At 36.6% G+C, this 21996-nt stretch overlaps 1 protein-coding gene across 1 annotated transcript in view; it reads right to left on the bottom strand.

Annotated features, from left to right (window-relative positions):
• Txlnb (taxilin beta) overlaps window positions 1-21996 on the bottom strand; it is a 46054-nt gene that overhangs the window by 20240 nt on the left and 3818 nt on the right. The window contains exons 3-5 of the mRNA XM_013147990.3: window positions 17672-17763; window positions 12577-12747; window positions 5718-5912 (exon numbers count right to left, since the gene is read on the bottom strand). Coding sequence (XP_013003444.2) covers window positions 5718-5912; window positions 12577-12747; window positions 17672-17763 — 458 coding nt within the window. The remainder of the gene's footprint in view (window positions 1-5717; window positions 5913-12576; window positions 12748-17671; window positions 17764-21996) is intronic.

Here is a 21996-nt window from a genome sequence, read left to right on the forward strand (position 1 = left end):
TACATCATAAAAACAGAATGCTAAAAGCTGTTAGAGAAAAGACATAACTCACCTATCAAGGAAAACCCATTAGAATCACAGCAAACTTTTTAGCACAAACCCTCAAGTCAAAACAAGCTTGGACTGAGGTATTTAAAGCCCTTAAGAAAACAACTTTCAACCCAGACTGATGTACCCAGAAAACTTTCATTCAAATTTAATGGAGAAACAAGATACATGACAAAGAACAACTGAAGAAATTGACATCCACCAAACCAACCCTAGAAAAAGTGTTGAAAGACATACTAGATAGAGATAAAAATGACCACAATCCCCAGAACAACAACAGAAAGAAACCACCAGGTAGGACAAGGAATTAAACAAGGGGAAAAACAGAAAGCAAACAACTGGGACATAACATGGCAAAGTCGAGCCAGTTCATATCAGTGATATCCATAAATGTATATGGCATCAATTCACCTATCAAAAGAAATAGGTTGACAGAATGGATCAAGAAACATAATCCCTCAATATGCTGTACATAAGAAACACATCCAACCCAAAATGAAACTCATAGATTAAAAGTCAAAAGATGGAAAATAATATTCCATGCACAGGAACCCAGAAAAAAGCAAGGATAACTTCTATTTACAGACAATGTGACTATCAAACCTAAAGTGATTAAAAGGGATAAAGAAGGTCACTACATACTCATTAGTGGAAAAACTCAAGAGGAAGACCTAACAACTGTAAATACATATGTACCAAACACAGGAGCACCCAACTAGATACTAATGGACATGAAAAACCAAACACACAAGAACACAATTATAACAGGGACCTTAATACCCCATTGTCACAAAGAGATAGCTCAACGAGACAAAAAGTCAGCAAAGAAATAATAGAACTGAATCATACCTGTGAGCAATTGGACTTAGTAGTTGTTCTCCCATAAAACATTATCCCATAGAATATTCTTAAGTAAATGCAAAGGTATTGAAATTATTCCATGCATAATATCTGGCCATAGCACATTGAAATTGGAAATTAATGGCAAAAAATTGCAAAACCTGCATAGATATATGGAAATTAAATAACCTTTTGAACAACCAGTGGGCCTCAGATGAAATTAAAGAAGAAATAAAGCAATACCTACAATTCAATGAAAATGCAGAAACAACATACTGCAATCTGTGGGATGCAATGAAAGTGGTATTAATAGGGAAATATATAGCAATAAATTGTCATATCAAGAAAACATAATGAACACAAACAGCCTAATGTTTCATCTCAAACTTCTACAAAAAGAAGAGCAAGTTAAACTCAAAGCTCATAGAAGAGAGGAAATTGTAAAGATTAGGGCAGAAATCAATGCAATTAAAACTAAAAAAAAAAAGAGAAATTACTAAATCAAAAATCTGGCTTTTTGAGAGAATAAACAAAATTAACAAACCTCTATCTAACCTTATAAAGAAAAAGAAAGGAAAAACCCCAATCCATGCATCCATTCAGAGGACTGAAAAGGGGAAAATCACTACAGATCCCGTGGAAATTCAAAAGATCGTGAATATCTATTTTGAAAATCTCTACTCACATAGAGTGGAGAACCAGAGGAAATGGACAGATTTCTAGAAACATATGAACTACCAAAGTTCAACCAAGAAGATATAGCAATTTTGAATAACCCAATATCAGCTGTTGAAATTGAAAACATAATTAAAAACAGCAACAAGGAAAAGCCCAGGTCTTATGGTAACCATTGTTGATAACCTTGTACTCTGTTTTTACATCATGTGCTATGTCTATCCTTGGTTTTGACTGACAGCTTTGCTTTGCCATATTTGACTTCATTCTCTTCCAAAAAAAAAAAAATAATAAGAACTAAGGAGTAATAAAACCCAAAATGTATAAATTGTGTTGTAAAAAAGAGAGGGGAAAAAAGTGCTCTAAACGATACAACTGCAAGTGTGTTTAGGGGTGTTAAATAGCTGACCATATTAATGTTTTTGGTTGGATCATTGAACACAACTGTTTGCGGTCTTGCTGTTTTAATGTCCACTTTGTATGCTTTGATACTGTGACTTGAGCAACTATCTCTAAGATGATAATGCGTAATCTATTAACTGATGATTTCTTACTGCGTTTTTTTTTTTTTTTGTAGTTCTGTATTACTTGTACCCTTACACCGCTTTGTTTTGTTTTGTTTTTTCTCTTTTTCCTCTTAAATTTAAAAAAAAAAAGCCCAGGTCCTGATGGATTCAGAACTGAAATCTACAAGAAATTTAGAGAGGATATGATGCCAATACTCCTTAAACTCTTCAATGAAATTGAAAAGGAAGCAATCCACCTTAAATGAGTCTTGGAGGCAACTATTACTGTGATACCAAAACCAGAGAAAGACCCAACCAAAAAGGAGAACTACAAGCCAATCTCAGTAATGAACATTGATGCAAAGATTCTCAATTAAATACTGGCAAATAGAAGCAGCAAATCATCAAGAAGAGTATACATCATACCAAGTGGGATTCATCCCAGGAATGCAGGGATGGTTTAACATATGCAAATCAATAAATGTAATACACCATATGAACAGAGCAAAAAACAAAAACCACATGGTCATCTCAAAAGATGCAGAAAAAGCTTTCAATAAAGTCCAACACGTGTTCATGATACAAACCCTTCAGAAACTCAGAATACACAGTGTCTAACTCAATCATATATACGACATCTATGACTAACCAACAACCAACATTATGCTAAATGGATAAAAACTGAAAGCTTTCACTTTAGAATCAGGAACAAGACAAGGATGTCTAGTATCACCACTCCTATTCAAAATAGTTCTGGAAACACTAGCCAGGGCGATCACACAAGAGAGAGAAATAAAATGAATAAAGATTGGAAAGGAAGAAGTCAAATTCTCACTCTTTGCAGATGGCATGATACTTGATATAGGATATCCAAAAAAAAACTCCATTAAAAGCCTAGTAGAAGTAGCTAACAAATTCTGCAGCATAGCTGAACACAAAGCAATGCTCAAAGGTCAATAGCACTCCTGTACAGAAACAAAATCTCACCAAGAGAAAATTATGCAAATATCGCCCTCCACAATAGCATCTAAAAAAATGAAATACTTAGGAATCAACCTAACTAAGAATGTAAAAGACCTATATGCTGAAAATTATGGTATGCTAAAAAAGGAGATTGAAGAGGATATTAGAAAATGGAAGGATATTATTTGCTCTTGACTAGGAAGAACCAACACTGTGAAAATGGCTATGCTCCCAAAACTGTAATACATATTTAATGCAATTCCAATCAAAATACCATTAACATACCTCCCAGATCTAGAGAAAACACTCCTAAAATTCATTTGGAAATAGAAGAAACCTAGAATAGCAAAAGCAATTCTGGGCAACAAAGGCAAGGCAGGAGGCATCTCCATTCCTGACTTGAAACTATACTACAAAGCCATAGTGATAAAATCAGCATGGTACTGGTGAAGAAATAGACCTGAGGATCAATGGAACAGATTAAAAGATGCAACTGCAAAGACACAGCCACCTGGTACTTGACAAAGTTGTGAAACACGTTCACTGGAAGAAGGATAACCTCTTCAATACATGGTGTTGGAAAAATTGGCTCTCCACATGCCAGAGACTGAAACTAGATTCATGCCTGTCACCATGTACAAAACTAAAGTCTAAATGGATCAAAGTTCTAAATATTAAAACAGAATCACTAAATCTCCTGGATGACAAGGCAGGTAGAAGTCTTGGAGACACAGGACTAGGCAGAGAATTCATGAAAAGATGATCTTGAGGCCTTCAGAGGCAAATGGAGCCAACTTGAGGCTATCCTCATTAGTGCAATAAATAAGAATCATTTATAAAGATCACATTGTGTCTCTAGTGTAAAAAATAATAAGAAGTGTAGGAATAATAAAATCCAAAATGTGTAATTACTATTGTAAAATTTAGAGAGGAAAAGAAAGAGGTCTAAAGGATATAACTGCATGTATGTTTAAGTGTGTAGGAATGACAACCATATTACTAAGTTTTTGTTGGATAGTTGAACAGAACTGTTTGCAGTCTCGCTGTTTGTCCACTTTTATGCTTCACTTTTGTAACTTGAACAACTATTTGTAATAGCACAATATGTAATTACCAACTAGTGATTTCGTACTGTTTATTTTTTTGAAATTATGTATTATGTCTACGCTTTTTCTGGTTTTTTTTTTTTTTGGTTTTGTTTTCTTGGGAAGTAGATAAGTGGACAGAGACAATGTATACTTACACAATAAGGGATACTGGCCAGCAATAATCAAGGATACATTTGAATGATTTGTAGGAAAATGATTGCACCATAATGTTAAGTAAAATATGTCAGATGCAAGCATAAATATCATATGGTTCCTCGCATATGAGAAACTCAAAGTATAAGTAATAAGAACAAAATAAGATATATAATATGAAAGTGGGAGATAAATCCCTTCAAATGGGAAGGGGAATTAGAGATGGAGAGGCAAGGGAAAGGAGGGTGAGGGAATTTAAAAAATTAAGATATTATGTACCGGTACCAACTTGTACAAGTACCAACAAGTACAGCACACATGTATATGTCCTGAGGGTTAGCATGGAATCAGCACCAGGACTGCATAACTAGTTTATCAGGCCATTCCACCAGAGATCTCTGAAGAATGTGGTAGCTTCCTTTCATTTCTTCCCCGGTGCTGTAGCATGAACCTCCAGTTTGGAGCTGGACTGATCCTTGTAGCAAGATAAAATGGTAGCATGTGCTTTGGCTTCCTGAGAGGAACTGCCTTATTTACCTGACTGCCATATGCCAACTGGCTCAGTCTTTTTCTTGATAGAGTCCCTGCACATTGCCAACAAAGCTACTTTAACCATGTTTTCTTACTTTTTGAGGCAGAGATGTAAAATTGGAGTGGTGTCTGATGTATTAAAATATGTTAAGCATTAAGATATAATTTTGCAGTAACAGAGGACCCTTATTGTCGATCTGTTGCAAACCACTGACAGCCAAGGTCTTGCCTTGGTGACTATGAGTGATTTAATAGCACCTGTAAAATGTGGAACATAGAGCACTCTCAAGTGCATAAGGAAGCTGAGACAAATAAATGGTATATTGCATACAAAGTACAGAACTTAGCATATTACCAACACAAACTAAGCATAGATATTACTATTATAATTATTCCACTATTAATAGTACTGGCTTATCGGATATGTAGACCAAAGATCCTTACTTAGGTGACATGGTAGTTTTAAAGAAGAGAATGTGGGTTAGTTTTTGGAAACACAGAAGAGATTTTTAAAGGACTGAGAAATACTGTTATCAAGTGTAACTGAGTGCACACACTATTTGCTGCTTTTACGTTGCAGTGACTCAAGTTTTTTTTTTTTTTTTTTTTGTCTTTTTCGTTTTTATCGGTACCAGGGATCGAACTCATGACCGCCTGCTTGCAAGGCAGGTGCTTATGCCACTGAGCTAAATCCCCAGCCCCGTGACTCAAGTTTTGAAGAAATCCCACAGGACTTGCAGCCAGATATTTTGTACTAACATCTGTCTTTATTTTGGCTAGCAAAAGAAATTCAATCCTGACAATTAAAGTTTTGAGGTTTATACGTAACTTTCTTATTAATTGAGTTCTCCAACCTCACACCCCAGATCCAGGTCTGTATATAGCAATTCAAAGCTCTTTCTGTGGTTCTCACCTCCTCTCTGAGCTCATACTGATCAATGATGCTTTTCAGCTTTTCTGCGAGTTCTGTGTTCTCCTGACAGAGCTTCATGTTTCGCTCACTCTGCTGCTCTATCTGGGCCTGGATATCTGTCAGAGTCGTCTGGAAGTGACTTGTGATCTCCTTCCTTTTCTCTTCTTCCTCACGTGCCCGCTGCAGGGTTTCCTCCTGTGGATAAAAAGTGAAATATTTTGTTATCGTGGTTTAAAGGATCCCAAGGTTTGGACAACTCGGGATGAGGTCCGAAAGGAGGTTAGTGAGATTTTTTTTTTTCTCTCTCAGTTCATTAAGCAAAAGGTGCTCAGTCCCCAAATAAACGTGTTAGCCAAGGTTTCTGCTGTGAGTATATAGTCACTCCGAGAGGTGCTGTGAGCACCTTGAATTTGATCTTGATGATGAATAGGCTTGTTTTAAAGATAATAGGCCTCTTGCAGAGTGGATGAACTGCAGTGATTTCTGACAAATACGCAGTCACATGGTTTTGCTTTGTTGGCTGTGGCCTGAATAAAGGCCACTCAGCTTTACTGATTGATGGGACACATCATAGGTTTCTTTGATTTTTGTACTAGAGTAAGGCTGATAGATCTAATACCCCTTTTTAAAACTTATGACATATTAATCACATAATTGTGTTGGCCAAGTTTTGTAAATACAAGTGATCACAATATAACCTTTCTCTTAATAAGAAAAAAGTACTTTCATCAGAAAGTTTAATAAAGGAAACTAAGATAAGTATAAACCAATAAAAGCTATTCAAAAATATAAAAGGAAACCTTTTCAAATATACTGGATATTTTATTTCTGGAAGAATCATCATTCTATGTGTTACATAGGGCAGTTGAAATATTCAGTGTAAATTTTTGAATTTAAAAGTACTATTTAGTTTCAAATCTCTTTAATTCTAAAATGAAGCATCTGATTTTCCCTTGTTACTCTTTGTTAGCATTGAAGAATTGGAAATTAACTTTTATATTATTTCTGTTCTCTTTTCTCCTAACTCAAAACTGCATTCGTTACTAACCACTAACAGTGTGCTCAGAGTCCCTATCTGTATTGAAAATTGTTTGCCTTGTGACTTTTCTTCTCATCCTTTCAGCATAAAAGGATTTGATCTTGCTACATTCCACTAAAGACAGAGGCATGCTGCTGACAAATGATGCAGACGTTTTAACTCTCCTTTCAGTTCTGATTAATTGTTAATATGAACGCTTGCTTCATTATTGACAAGTAAAATTATACTGCATTTTGTGGCCTCCTAAGTCCAAATTATGTAACAGGAATGTTTAAAGAAATAATTACTGAAACAGAAATAATTGCACGAATATTATAATAGAATAATGTGGTCAAATAAAAATAATGCTGAAAATAATATGCTCTAAAAATAACACCGGGTTTCATCTTCCCTATACAATATTAATACATTTCCTAATTCTGAAGTGGCCATGAGAATCATAACTTATTCATTTGTAAACCTTTACTAGGCAACAACTTCTCAGGGATTTGTAGAAGATATCTACATTTCCAAACCTTAAGAAGTTAACTATTTAAGATATTATTTCCCTGAATTTTGAATACTAGTGCTTATGGTATATATTTTATTAAAATGATGACTGTCATTTAAGAGCAACTTAAATGTTATGTTATACACATATAACAGTCATTGTTACTTCACTTTTCCTGATATGTTTAGAAGTCAGCAAGGTGGGCTGGGGGTTTAGCTCAGTGGCATAAACGCCTGCCTGGCAAGCGCAAGGTTGTGAGTTCAATCCCCAGTACCAAAAAAAAAAAAAAAAAAAAGAAGTCAGCCAAGTCTGAATTATAGAATCACAGAACATGATCTAAATCCATTTACATTTATAAATATTCCATCCATGAATGAATGAGTAAAGATGAAAACCGTCATATACTACCCAGAAACTCTAAGCCTTTCACAAAAGCTGGGTACTGAAAGAGGGTCCATAGGCTTAATGGCATTAAACACATCAGACCATCGTAGCACCCAATTGTGGCCCACAAAAGGGCATCTTACATTTTGCATTGCATTGTTTTTCAATGAGATATAAATAAATCAGCAAATTTTAAAAAATTGAGTTCATTGATAAAGACTTTGCAATCATTTGGATAGAATCTGAGATAAAATTCAAAGTGAAAATTCATAATACAAATAAGATTGAGAAACAAAAAGCCTCAAAAAAACTTTGCAACTATCATTATGCATCTCAAAGCTGGTGCTGTGCCTGACACATAATCTACAGATACTTAGTAAATGTCTACTTAACAAATCAATAAATTATTATTATATGTACCAATATATGAGTAACTGGACTAGATAATTTCTATAGTCCTTTCCATGTTAAAATTTTGTGAAATGCTGATAACAAGTGCTACTGATTTCTTAACCAAAACCCTGTTCCCTGAGACATTTACCCATCTTTTCCTAGAAAGTATTTTTGTAATCCTTTTGAGGCTCAGATTTACTATTTCAAGTGTGAATAATGTTTTGTGGAAACAAGCGTGCCTCAGACCTTCATTGGTCTTTCTAAATTGTGTATATTTCTAAATTGTGTACAGGGTCTTGTATATTTAACTCACTGAAAAAGCAATTTTAATAAAGACTAAAGATAAGATACATGGTTGTAAAAAGACGTAGTTGTGCACTCTCTTTCTGCATTTTCCCTGGATCTTAGCACATGTGATTTTAGATTCAGGTATTGAGACTGTCTCACTAGTATGAACAAAGAAGCTCACATTAAATTGACTGTTTCACAGGTAATGCTGCAAAGTTTGGACAAAATGTTTAAAACAGCTCCTTAAATGTATTGGAGGGTAAACAAGATCAGTCAGATTCTAGAAGAAAGTTGAGACCTGTATAAAATGCCTGTTTCTCGATTTTTACCATGTTTAGCCTGAAGGAAGTCAGTAACTGGCGGAACGGGAAGGGTAAAACTCTCATAGACATCCTCCCAACCTATTGTAATTATGGTCTGAAGGAATAAGAATTCTGGGTCTATAGCCACCGAAAAGGGAAAGGGAGAGTCCGAGGAAATGAGCAGGGAAAACCCTGAATTCTGTGAAGAAACCCTACCCAAATCTCTTAACTGAACCCCACATGTCCAGGAGAGATTCAGAGCAGCCTACCTACAGAAAAAAAGAACTGAGGTGAGTTTTAGCAGCTGTCCAAGAAGCAAAGTTTGTAGTTTGAATCTCACCAAATTATAGTAAGTGGTTAAAACATTAATATTCTTCAGAGCTCTACCGTAGTATCCAGATTTTCCACAAACAGCAGTGACAATATCCAGGATACAACTGATGATGGCTACACATGAAACTAAGAAAAAGTGACCTATTTTCAAGAGACAATCAGAGGTGGCCTATTTTACAATGACCCTGATGTGGAGTAGCAGAAATTTAAGGCAGGTATTATAACTATGTGAATAATGGTCTATCTCAATGAGTAAAAAACTCCCAGAAAATATCAGGCAGGAAAAATAATATATTAAAAAGCCAGGTACAAATTCTAGAATTAAAAATTATGAAATTTGACATTAAAATTATCACTGCATGAATTCAGAGAATAATAGAAATGATAGGAAATAATCAGTGAATGTGAAGATAGACCAACACAAGATAGTTGTAATTCGAAGAGAAAAGAGAAAACAATGATGAAGAATCCAAAGACTTACAGACCTAGGGGAAAGGCTGCACTTTCAGGGTCATTTCTGTAGTATGTTAGAGACCTAACATAGGTCTCTAGGGGAAAGTACTAACAGGGTTAGCACATAAGGAATTAGAGTCTTAGAAGGGAGAGAGAGACATGGGGGTGGAGAGTGGAAGTAGGGGAGAGTAGAGAAACTCTGAAGAAATAGTGGCTGAAATCCCCCAAATCTGGTGGAAAACATACAGATACAAAAGCATCAACATGTACCAAGAATGTGAAGACAACTCCTGGACATAAAGCAGTTAAGATTCTGAAAACCAAGTATTAATAATGACTTGATAATAAGCACTAAAGGAAATTTTCAAGCTGAAGAGTATTGACATCTTACAGAAAGCTAAAAGTTTAAAATAAATAAAAGCACCAGGAATACTAAATATCTAGTAAAGAAAAAGACAGTTTTGCCCTTAAATTTTTTTTGTCTCTTTGAGACAGAATTTCACAGTGCAGTTCAGGCTGGCCTTGAAATCACTTTGTAGTCTAGCCTGGCCTTAAACTCACAGCAGTCCTCTTGCCTCAGCCTTCTGAGTACTGGAATTACAGGCGTGCACCACCACACTTGGCTGCCCTTTAATTTTTAAAGGAATACAGCATGGTCAGAATAGAAATTATAACATTGCCTCACTGGCTTTATACATGTTTGTACTTGTATACATAAACGATCATAGCTTAAATGTGGAGGAAGTAAATGAACCTGTTTAGTTGCATTACTTCTATGTATTATGTGATTCGATACAGTATTAACTGCAGGTAGACTTTGGAAAATTAAGAATATAGATTGTCATCACAGAGAAACTGCTAAAGATAATGCAAAGAGGTATAATTTAAAAATCAAAGAGATAAAATGTGACTTAAACAATTTTCATATCATCCAAGAGAAGGTAAGAAAAGAACAGGAACAGAAAAACAGAGGTGGCAAGTACTAAAAAAAGGTGCCATCTGCTCCAACTGCAGCGATGATTACATTGTATGTTAGTGGAATAACCCTCCAATTAAAGGCAGATATTGAAAAAATGAAAGAAACAAACTACAACTATGTACTACGTATGAAATATACCTTTTTTTTTTTTGAGACAAGGTCTTGTTATGTAGCTCAGGCTGGCCTTGAACTCACTTTGTAGCCCAGGCTGGCTTTGAACTAGAAGCAGTCCTCCTGCCTCCGCCTACCGAGTTGTAGATATGTGCTACCACACTGGCATAAAATAGTCTTTAAAAATTCAGGTTGAAAATAAATGGATGGAAAAAGATAGTTGGAAAACAATGAAAGAAAAATAGAGTGCTTTTATTGATGCCAGATAATATAAATATCAATATCCAGATTGCCAGTGGACATTTCATAGTGATCAGTGGACATTTCATAGTGATAAAGTGGTCAACTTATCAAGAAGACAAAACAATCATACATGTATACATAACCAGTATCAGTGTTTCAAAATACACGAAGTAGAACCTGATAGAATTATATGAAGTAGATAATTCCACAATTATACTAGGAAGTTTTAAACACTATCATTCAGTAATTAGACATAAATGACCTAAAGATAATTGTTACTTACGGAACACTGTACCAGCATTTGAGCTGTGTTCTAAGTATGCATATAAACTATGTGTGATAGGCTATAAAAATTAAACATTACTTCTCAATTATTTGTGGGTCAGAAAGGATTTAGAAAAATAGTTTGAATTTGAACCATGATTTTGAACTTAAAGTATACCTGGTCTGGGATAACTGTTCTAGATTTCTGAGTCCCAGTTTCATCAGGAAAGTGGAGATATTAGACTCTTAGCTTGTTTGTGAAGATTAAGTGAGGTGACGTATATAAGCACTTAGGACAATTCCTGGCATAGGGATGGTACATAATCCCACTGTCAGTGACGATGGGCCTTTCCAGGTATGTGTGAGTACAGCTGCTCAGCCTCTGACACTTCCATCATGCTGCCTACCCAAGGGTTCCAAGCCACATCTTTTGCACTTTCAACCTCTTTGCTGATGCATCTTCCCAGTCTATCTGATTGAAAGTCTCCTCACTATACTGCCGAAAGCCAGAAGACTTGCAGAAACAGAATACCATCACTGGAATACATACTTTAAGTTGAGAATTACGTTTGCATCTCCAGGCTCCCAGCTAGCCTGTGTTTCTTATGGTCCTTAGTGTGGAAATTGACGAGATACTGGAATCTCATGTCCTCAAACTTCAATATGAGAATCAGAGTTCATCACACGGGCCTCCCACTTCCAATATCCCTTCCTTCTATATTCCTGTATTTCTTCTAGCTTTTCTATCTAACTTTTTATAGAAAGTCAGCAATGATTTGAATGTCTCCATTTCTTAAAGTAACTCCTTTTGAACACTTCCAGGAGGGGCTGTCTCACAGGAATATTGGTATTTAATTAATTACTGTTTGTAAAAGCTTTGGGATCTCCTGTGGGAAAGGGTACCGTGGAGGTAGACAGCATTATCTTGGAGAGCCCTGCATCAAGCTTTATTGAATGGAGCAAGTGTCTGTGTGTAATCAAATTAATCACACTGTGAGGAGTTTACACTGAAATTAATGAAACCCATGCAGACTGAATGAAGTGATCAGTCTATTATTTTTAGATTGAATAATTAAGTCTGAAGAGCTGCAGTGTTTCTTCAAGTAGCTTCTGTTTTTCAGATGATGATTGACGTTTGATTCTCATTCTCACTTTTTTGTGTCAGTAAGCTTTGTGTGTATTTATCTCATGGCATGTAGGATTTGTTATAAGAATTGAGTCTTACAAAAACTTTAAAGAATAAACAGCAGGATACCTTAGAAACAAACTCAACCTAATGAAAAGATATTTTCAAGGGCTCATACAGCTTCCAGCACTGTGTGGATGCCTTATATAATTTCCTCCCATCCATACTAGTACACCTCAGCCACGTAGGCATTGATGGTACAATGTCCACTTTATGGAAGAAGAAACAAGCTCAGGTAGCTAAAATAACTTTGTGAAAGTCTAAAGGGAGCATGTGACAGATCCAATATTGAACTTCATGCTCTCTAAGACTCGTACTTTTTCCACAAGCAGCAGAGGCCAGAATCTATGCAGCCTGCAAGAAAGTCTGTCTTTCCAAACTGGATGCCACATACCTTCAGGGTCTTGTTGTGTCTCTGCAGCTCTCGGCACAGACTCTCCAGTTTGCTTCGAGCCAGGATAGCTCTGCTGTGTTCGCTTTGTAGCTGGTCCTTTTCTTTCTGGATTTGTACCTGTTTCTTTTGTAGGAGTTTTAACTTCTTTTGCTCAGTGCGATGTTCATCCAGCTAGACACAGGGTTGCACAGTGAAAGAAAATATAGGAGTCACTTTGGAGTTGATAGAAAAGAGGCAAAACTGATAGGTCACACTGGGTGTTTGGAGACACTTTTTGCTCATATCTGTCCTTGTGGAAGTATATGAACTTCATGAATGTCTCATTTGCATCACTTGTAGATACGATTTCATATCTTAGCACAATACTTATAGGTTTTATGTATTATTATTATTAATCATCTTTGATGGTTTTTGGTTGTCTAGAAATATTTTTTCCTGAATCAATCTAATGACACTAGCCAATATGGAAAGATGTGTCTCAGAATCTGGAAACTGCAGAGTTCATGACAATACCTTGCATTCTGGCAGTGGTCAATAGTTTGTGTTTTTGGATTACATTCTGTTCCCATAATTCTTACTCAAAATAAGCTTCTAGTGCTATTTTTTTTAAATAGGAAAGATAAAAAGCAGCACCCTGGTATACAGATAATTTTAGGCTTTGGGTATGGGAAAGGAGAAGAAGAGAAAGTATTTCTCAACCACATAAACTCTGACAAGTGGCTATCTGTAAAGTACCCTGCTCCCATGCACCACTGCCACCACACCTCTGACCAGCCAAACACATTGTGGTGCAGGTTTCTGGAAAGCCCAGATGAATTTTTTTCACCGCCCTCTCCAGTAGCCACAACTAAAGTACCGAGTTTGGCACATGAAATGAAACCAATTTACCCCTGTTCTTTTCATCCAAGAATGTTAATGTTCTAGGGTACAAATAGAATACAGGACACCCAGTTTAAATTTAAATTTCAGATAAATAAAGAATTATTTTTTAGTATAAGTACATCCCAAATATTGGATGGGCTATACGTATACCAAAAATTATTTATTATTTTACTGAGATATACATTTAATCATAAGTTTAAATGTGGTGTATTTTTAGTTGCTAAATCTAGTAACGTTCTTATAGAATCCTAGTCCTTGTGGACAGAGTGTGGGAATCAACCTCTAGATGCAGTAGCAGAAGATTAGCTGATTCTAGGGGTATCAGTCTAAGACTGACCATTAACGTGGGCACATTCAAGCGCTGTTTTCTCTGCTAGACTCCTTTCCTTTAGTGCCTAAATGATACTTAAGCCAGGAAAGTACGTTGCTAACAGTGATCTGTTGGCTGGGAGAGGCCCCGGGTGCTTCTAGACTTAGATTATTCCTGGTGCCTCACAAGCCTGATGCAAATGGACATTTGTGCTGCTTAAACCCTGACCTGTGTCTTATTTTCTCTGTTCCTGAGCTACATGAACAGGACTGCCACAACTTCTTCAGTTCCTCTTTTGTTTTATTTCTTTCCTCCCACCTTTCTGTCACATTGAAATAACCACTATAAGCCCTTATCACAGTAAGCCAAGAATATACATAATTGATATTCTATCCTCACATTTGTGCAGTTTCTTCTTATTAGTGGTAATTAGCATTAGGAAAAAAACCAAGAACCATGTTACTAAAAATATTGGTTGAAACTGATGTCCTTCTCGGAAAGTCAATGATCCTTCATTATATATTTTCTATGCTAAACTCTTTTCATAATGTAAGTGTAGTTTGTTCATTTTGCAGCATAGTTATGAGACAGGTGAAATTTTCCATGCTTATATTTAGATTTTTAAAGGATTATGTACTTTTTTGAAATGTATATATTGTTATTATGGTTATTCCTGTTATGGTTTTTACTTCACCATTTGAAGATTAAATCATATGTTTAGGCTTTTCAACTTCATTACTACTGACATATTTTTCGGCTATATAGTTTCTTACTGTGCTATATCCTGTACATTCTAGGTTGCTTAGGACCACCCTTTTCCCTTGTCCACCTTGTACCAGTAATATTCAGCTGTGATACCCAAAAGTGTCTCCAGATGCCTGTTGTCCCTGGGTGGGCTAAAGTGCATCCGTTTGAGGAACACTACCTAATGCACATTTTTCTGAGTATCAGAAGGAAGATATTCTCTGTGTATATTGTAAGTTGAAATAGAGATGATTTGTGCTTGCTCAGTATCTGTGTGTGTGATTTTATTCAAATAATTCAGACTTTTATGAATGCATGTGGTTTCTTCATGAATGAAGCCAGAATACTGCAACTGTATCAGCTTCAGCCAAATGCTGGCTATGATTTAAAAGTTCACTTAGGGATGGTTCTTTCTGTTCAACTGTAACTGCACGACAGGATTTTATCTACAATCTCTCTTGTACTTGCTATCTTTTCTAAATTAAATTGGTGCCAAATACTCAGAATTGTATTAGTGGTATTATTTTAACTGCATAACATTTGAAGAAAATATTTTTCTTATACTATTTCCTAATTTTGTCAAAAGATGTCCTTATTTATTAATGAACTTATCCTTATTATTAATGAGTACTAGGGCAGATAATATTATAAGATTCGTACATTGCAAGAATGAGTGAGCTAGAGTTGCAGTTTGATTCAACAGCTTTGAAGTTGATGATTTATTCTGTATTGGCAATTATATTTCAGACATTTTCTATATTAATATCCAAATCCGTGAGCAAGAAATAGGTTTTTTATCTCCAGGTAAAAACTGAAATTCCTCACAAGTTTTTTTTTCTTTTTCTTTTTTTTCCTGAAAAGGAAATGTAATGGATCTTCTGGATCAATTTTCTTCTAATCATTTTTTCTAAAATGATCTTTTGGATCTTAACATTTATTGTAAGCTATGAGATACATGCTAAAATGTAATTAGTAAGGTTTGAATTGAGTTTGGGTCTCTGTTAGGTACCCTTGGTTAAGAGGGTGAGTGGGCAGAGAGAGCTCCCTGAGACCAGCTTGAGCAACCCTGTTTCACAGAGAAGTGTTGGCCGAACGGAAGGTGCTGTGGAAGCTGGCACTGTGGATGGCGTCCTGTGCTGGTCTAGAGCACTGCTCAGTCCAGCCAACAATAGACCTGGTGCTGGAAAGTGTTTCGTTAGGTGTGAATGGGTAGAAACAAAGGGAAGGACAGACGACAGGAGAATCCTAAAAGGAGGCAGGATGGACAGGTGAGAAGAGCACGGGATAGGGGAAAGTGAGAAGATATTTTTGACACCCAGACTTATTTTATGGCATTTAAAATGTTAATCACCATTGCTAAAGAAATTGCAATAAAGTTGATATATTTGCTTTGTAGACTACTGCTGTTCTTTAGGCAAGCAATATAGACATGAAACTTAAAACTCAAAAAAGCACTCATCCTGTTTGATTTAATAATCCTGTTTCTAAACTTTTTCTTAAAATTACAATGAAGAAGGAGTAAATGTAATACATGATGACATTCACTGTGGCAGCTTTTAGTATAGCAGAAGAGTAGGAAAAATTGAAATAATTTGTCCCCAAATTAGTGGCTTAACTTATATAGCCACTTAATGTAACAGGACACACTATTTACAAAGCATCTTTATGAAGGCTATAAACTACTGGGAAAATGTCTATCCTATAAGCCAAGAAAACCAGATATTGACTCTGGTGAACCTTATAGCAGTAAATATATGTCAGCATGTATAGCAGAACTGGAAAGGAATGTTCATAAAACAATTTGTCTTTTAGATTATGGGGTTTGTGGGATTTTTGGTTTTGTTTTGTGCATTCAGTGTTTTCCTGTCACCATAGTGTGGTTTGTGTGATTGATTAAAATTAATGAAAATGTATTTTTGGCAGAATAAGCAGCCAGTCACTCAGGCCTGTGATCTACTGCATGAGAACGGTATAACACAGTGCGCCAGGGCAGAAGGCAGGAGAGCATAGTTAGGGACTGCAAGACTAAAGTCAGAGTGAGAAACAAGACAAGTTACCAGTAATTTCTATCTACTAGCTACGTATGGAACGTGTCTAGGCCTCACGCTTACGGTTTTGGAGATCCTCTTAAAAAAATTAAGATAATTATGTGAAGGGCCCCTGCAAATGAGAGACCCCAAATTAGAGCTTCTTTAGCTATAATATAAATTACCCACGTTAAGGGATACAACTCAGCCAACTGCCTGAAGGAAGCTTTTGTTCTGTCATTCTCTTGACAATACTTCTCTACAAGAAATAAATTAATTTTGTTAAAGAAAAGCAGAAATAAAAGAGAAGTACATTGTTTAGTTTTTCTAGAAGATGCCACATGCCAGTTGTGGGTACCATAATCTGTGGGCACAGTACAAATATCTCAGACACCGTCTCTTCATCTTGGCAGCAGATTGTGAGAGCTCACTGATACTAGACATGCTGTCCACACCGAGTCCTTCTGTGTCTCCAGCTGACCAATCCCAGAGCTGCCAGGAGCCAGTGCCTTGCAGGAGCTCTTGGGGGCTCAGAGTGGCTTCCTTTGCTGGGGTAGGGATAGCAGCGCTGGCTGCTGGGAGAGAGACTCCCTGCAGAGAGCACGTGGGACTAGATACAAAACAATCCACACGGATCACTTTGCTGTTACAGGGAACAGACCAGGCCGGGAAAAATCATGCCATGAACTGAGGCATGTACTCTGCCTTTCTCCCTTTTAACACTCTGGAAACCCTCAGTAAAGAATTGAATTAAAGTTTAAGATTTGTTTAACTTTATGTTGAGAATATTTCTGGTTTGTTGAAAAGAACTTGAAAATACCACAATTTTAAGTTACTTATACTTCTAGAAGTCTTTCATTTCCAAAATTATATACATAATTGAATATATACTCTAATTCTATTTCCTCTCTTTTTTCCTTCTTCCTGTCATCTTTCCTTCCTTTCTTCTTGCTGTTATTTGTCAGTTTTTCTTTTCTTTAAAAAATTCCCCTTTAACAAGCCAAACAGCTTTGGCTGGTTTGAAGTAAACAGGTATGTTCTACAATGACATATATGAACAAATGAGAGTGTCCTTTTTTTTAGCTCTAACTGCAACCTGAGTATGACAAAAAAAGTTAATCAAAGCTCTTACCAATTCAGCATACTTCTTGAATAAAAAGTCAAGCTTTTCTTCAGGTGTTTGCAGCTTGTTCAGATTTTGCATCAGTAGGTTGGCTTCTTTGCCTTAAAAAAAAGACATTAAAAAAGCATTAAATTTGTAGTCAGGTAATGTGGGCTGGTATCTCAAATCGATCACATGCAGGTTGAATACCAGTCTTGTCTCTGGCCTATCTGGGTGTCAGATAATCATTTTCTTTGCCTGTAGAAAATGATGATACCTACCCTGCAGAGGAAGTGAGGATTCATTCAGAAGTTTGTAAAAACGTATAGTACAAGATCAAGTTCATAACAGACTTTCAATAAATATCTGCTATAATGGTAGGCCCCAGATTTTTCAAGTATTAATAGTCAAAAGATATATTCTGCATCAAAGCACTGACTTTATGGAAGAATAAATCATTTATTTTATCATTTCAATTAATGACAAGAACAAAACCAGTCACCGTTCCTGACTGGCATAAAATAGCCAGTATCTATATATTGCGTTGCTAGAATGTATTGTGTTGCTAGAACTCCTGGCCAGAAGCATAGATACTTGACAGTGTAGTGTGCCTGCCTTTCCCCTGTAGTTCTTTTAATGTATCTTTCTTCTCTTAATTTGGAAAACAGATCTCTTCTTATAAAACATAAGCCTATTCCCTGTGGTTTGGGTGAAAATAATCCTGATTATACTTCTGAGCAGAAAATACTGTTCATATGGAAGATACCAGAGCCAAAGAGGCCTGTGTGTCTCCATGATTCGAAGCTCAGTCTTTGCAGGCTTTGCTGCCTCCCAGCTGGTCCTTAATGTCTGCTGGCCAGCTCATTTTCTGTTCCTAGGTGCACTTTATGCTGTATTTTAAAACTCATCTGTTTGTGATTATTTAGCAGGCAGCTTTAGAGTTTTCCTTTTCTTTACTCATTATTCTTCCTTTTGTCTTCAGCTTTGTCATTTTGTGGTGTCTAGAAATCTTGTCTTCAAGTAACCATTTGGGTGAGGGTTAGGAGGGAGAAGTCTGATGCTGTAGCCCATGCTTACCATTCACTGTTATATTTTTTCAAATAATCTGGTCAAGGTGGAGGATTTTTCCATCCTCACCTCTATGCCTAATCAGAGTAGGGAGATCAAGCCACCCAAGGGGGCCCATGTTTCATGATATAAATCTGCTGAAGAATTTTATTAACTTTGACAAACTTTCCCCCCAAGACCAGACATTTCCATCTGGCTAGAATATCTGCTTCTATTCTAGAGAGGTGGATAGATCATGGAATTTGGGTTGTCAGGTGAACAATAGAGCACAGGACACCCTTATACTAAAGAATAATTCATTGTTTAGCCAAAATTCAAATTTTACTTGACATTTCATATTTTTACTTACTAAATCTAGTAACTCTACATGAAATTAAGGAATTTGAGGTCTAGAAGAAACTTCAAACAACTGTTTTAATTTTGTAGAGAGAGTATGATAGGTCTAGGAAACACCAAAGTTACATAATTAGTGGTGACTTTGCCAAGGCTGCTCTTCCCGTCCTAAATCACTACACTCCCAGTGGAATCCGGATGCCAGGGAAACCTACAGAAAAGAAAGGAAACTTCTTTTGAAAACAGTGACCTCATTCCCTTCACTTAGTTTTGTCTGTCTTTGTTTAGTGAGTCAGTTCAGATTACAGACAAGGCCTAAGACACGGCAAAAGGTGGGTGTCTGGGGGCCCCCTCCCAGCTCGCCAATGGTGGCTTGTGGTATAAAGTGCCGCTTTCTGTAGCTTATGATCAATACTGCCCCACCCTGCTGGACACGTGCTTCCAATGACTCCTCTAGCAGCCTCCTCTGCATCGGTCATCTTTGGCTTCAGACTGGGGAAAGTGTCTACATGAAGGCTCCTGTCCTGAGTTAGAGGCACTTATTAAAGACAAGAGATGATACTGTTGATCACTTTTGGCCCAGGGCCTAGCATAGTGTTGAGTACATGGCAAGTGCTTTGCAAATACCAAAAATAATAGAATAAAACAAAACCAACTACCACAAACTTGAATTAGTACTAATCAAATGAATGCTGTCCTTCTTTGACTAGAGGAACGACAGGTCGTATTCTCACCTGTGACATTCAGTAAATGCTGGGACATCTCTTACTGTGAGTACTGACATGTAAAAGTACGTCTTGTTTAGGGGAGATAGAAACAATTGTGAGAGTACAATGGTTCTTTCTCCCCAAATTAAATATCTCTCTCATTAGGTTTTGTTTTAGTAGCTGCAAGGAGGTTTTTCTTGCTTGTTTTTAAATCTTCATGCTTACTGAGGTCTCTTTCAACTTAATCACCTGTTATTTTGTATAGAAAGTTTTCCCCCTTCGACAACAACAACAAAAATAAATCCAAGAAATTGGAGGCAAGCGTGTGCAGAATTTATAAGTTTGTGACATCAGAGACCTTAAATTTTAAATTTTTGTTGGTTTTGTTGGACTAGGCTGTTGTGTGGAATAATCGCGGATCAGAGGAGTAGACAGAAGCTTCCATATGTTCTAAGAAAAACTATAATTACATTCCCATGGAAACAGTGTCATTCGTTGACATTGTTAGACTCAAGAGGAAAGACTGACTTTACTCAGGGGTATCTTATCAGGAGGGACCACCTTCCTTTTTCCTCGTGTGTCATTCCAAAGCAAGCTTCATTTCTTCCCATTAAAGCTGGGGAAAGCATGTGGTGGGCATATGGGGGGCCATCACACTGCAGAATGCTCAGTTTGGTAGGAAGTGCACATGAAAACTGAGCCACCTGTGTAGCAAAGGCAGCGATGCCACATGTGGCGTGGTCCCTGGCACAACTGTACTGGAACACAAAGGAACTATCTGACATCAAAGAGACTATCTTAAATGAAGGCAACTGAACCAGCTGTAGAAATGAGAATAGGAATTTTCTTGGACTTTTAGCATGTTAAAGATAGTTTATACTAAATTTGGAGATCAGTTATGCAGATTGAATGTTTCAAAACTGACTTCTCTAAAATGAGTTTTTAAATCTTTGGGGCTAAAATTTGGGCTTAAATGCACATGTGTGTACCTCTCTATCCTCTTCGATGTGTTATGTTTCCATGTGTTATGGCCAAACCTAAAACAATATACTAATGATGTTGAGTGGGGTGGTATCGGTAGGTCATCAGCCCCGCTCCTGGTGATGGGAGTAGGCGGTGATTCAAAGACTCTAGTCAAACACATTTGGTTGAGCTTGCTAACTTGTAAGTGGTAGTATTAGAGAAATAGAGTTTTCCTTAACTCAAAAAAAAATTCTGATCATTTGTTAATCATAAGCTTAAGGAAGATTATAGAAGAGAAAATAGAAGCCAAAAATCAGTTATCTTTAATTTTATCTGTATTCATGTCTTTCACCTTAATACAACACACCCATACACGCGTGCGTGCACACACAGACGGGGGGAGAGGATTGATTCCAATATAAAAACTGTAGGCCAATAAAGCAAATGATTAGAAAGCATTATTAGAACTCTTGAAAAACCTCTGGAGTGAAATTTTTGCATACTGTGTTATGGAAACTTTAGCAACAGTTATTAGACAGGGAAAAATTTTCTTTCCAACTTTTTATGTTTTTAAAACCTTCCAGAATCATTAGACTGATTCCAGCCTTGTACTTTAGGAAATTTTAAAGGCATTAGCTGGGTTATTTTAATCTTTATGGTGGGTGGGTCCAAAAATGCTATTATAATGTGTCACTTAGCCTTTCTTGAAAGCATTGCGGCAATGAAGTTTAAATGTCACAGTGATCTCCTACTCCAGTGTAGACATACTTTTGGGTTTATAGAGAGTAATCTATTATTGGAGTTTGAATCCACTTCTGACTGTAGTTCCCATCTGTCACTATACCATGTTGTGTCCGCGAAATGGGTAAGATGACATCACGGCCCTTAGTAGCTTCTCTGTACAGCTTGGAAGGCAATTATATAAGCTAAGGATTGCTGTGGAAAATTTAAGAGAGAACTAAGGAAGGTTGATGCTAAGGCCATGTGGGCATGCCAAGAACAGTATATGAGAGAGAGTACTCGTCTGTGTGTTTCAGTGAGAGAAAACAGGTAGAACTTTCCCCTGTGTGGTAACATGTATTCAGCCATCCATAAAATTAGGGATAACATTAGATTTCTCACTTTTCGTGGCTGTTGTTGGTAATACCAATGCCCCATGCTCTTCAAAAGTTTTTCCTCCACTTGTTTTTGCACTTATCCTGTGTAACAATTAGTTTGGGTGCTTGCTCTTCATTCTATACCTAATCTTGCTTGACTAAAGGGCCATTACTTATTTATTTTTGT

Source organism: Cavia porcellus, unplaced genomic scaffold (assembly GCF_034190915.1).
Source record: "Cavia porcellus strain 051 isolate PalLab524CR breed Dunkin Hartley unplaced genomic scaffold, mCavPor4.1 scaffold_22, whole genome shotgun sequence".
Classification (NCBI taxonomy): Eukaryota; Metazoa; Chordata; class Mammalia; order Rodentia; family Caviidae; genus Cavia; species Cavia porcellus.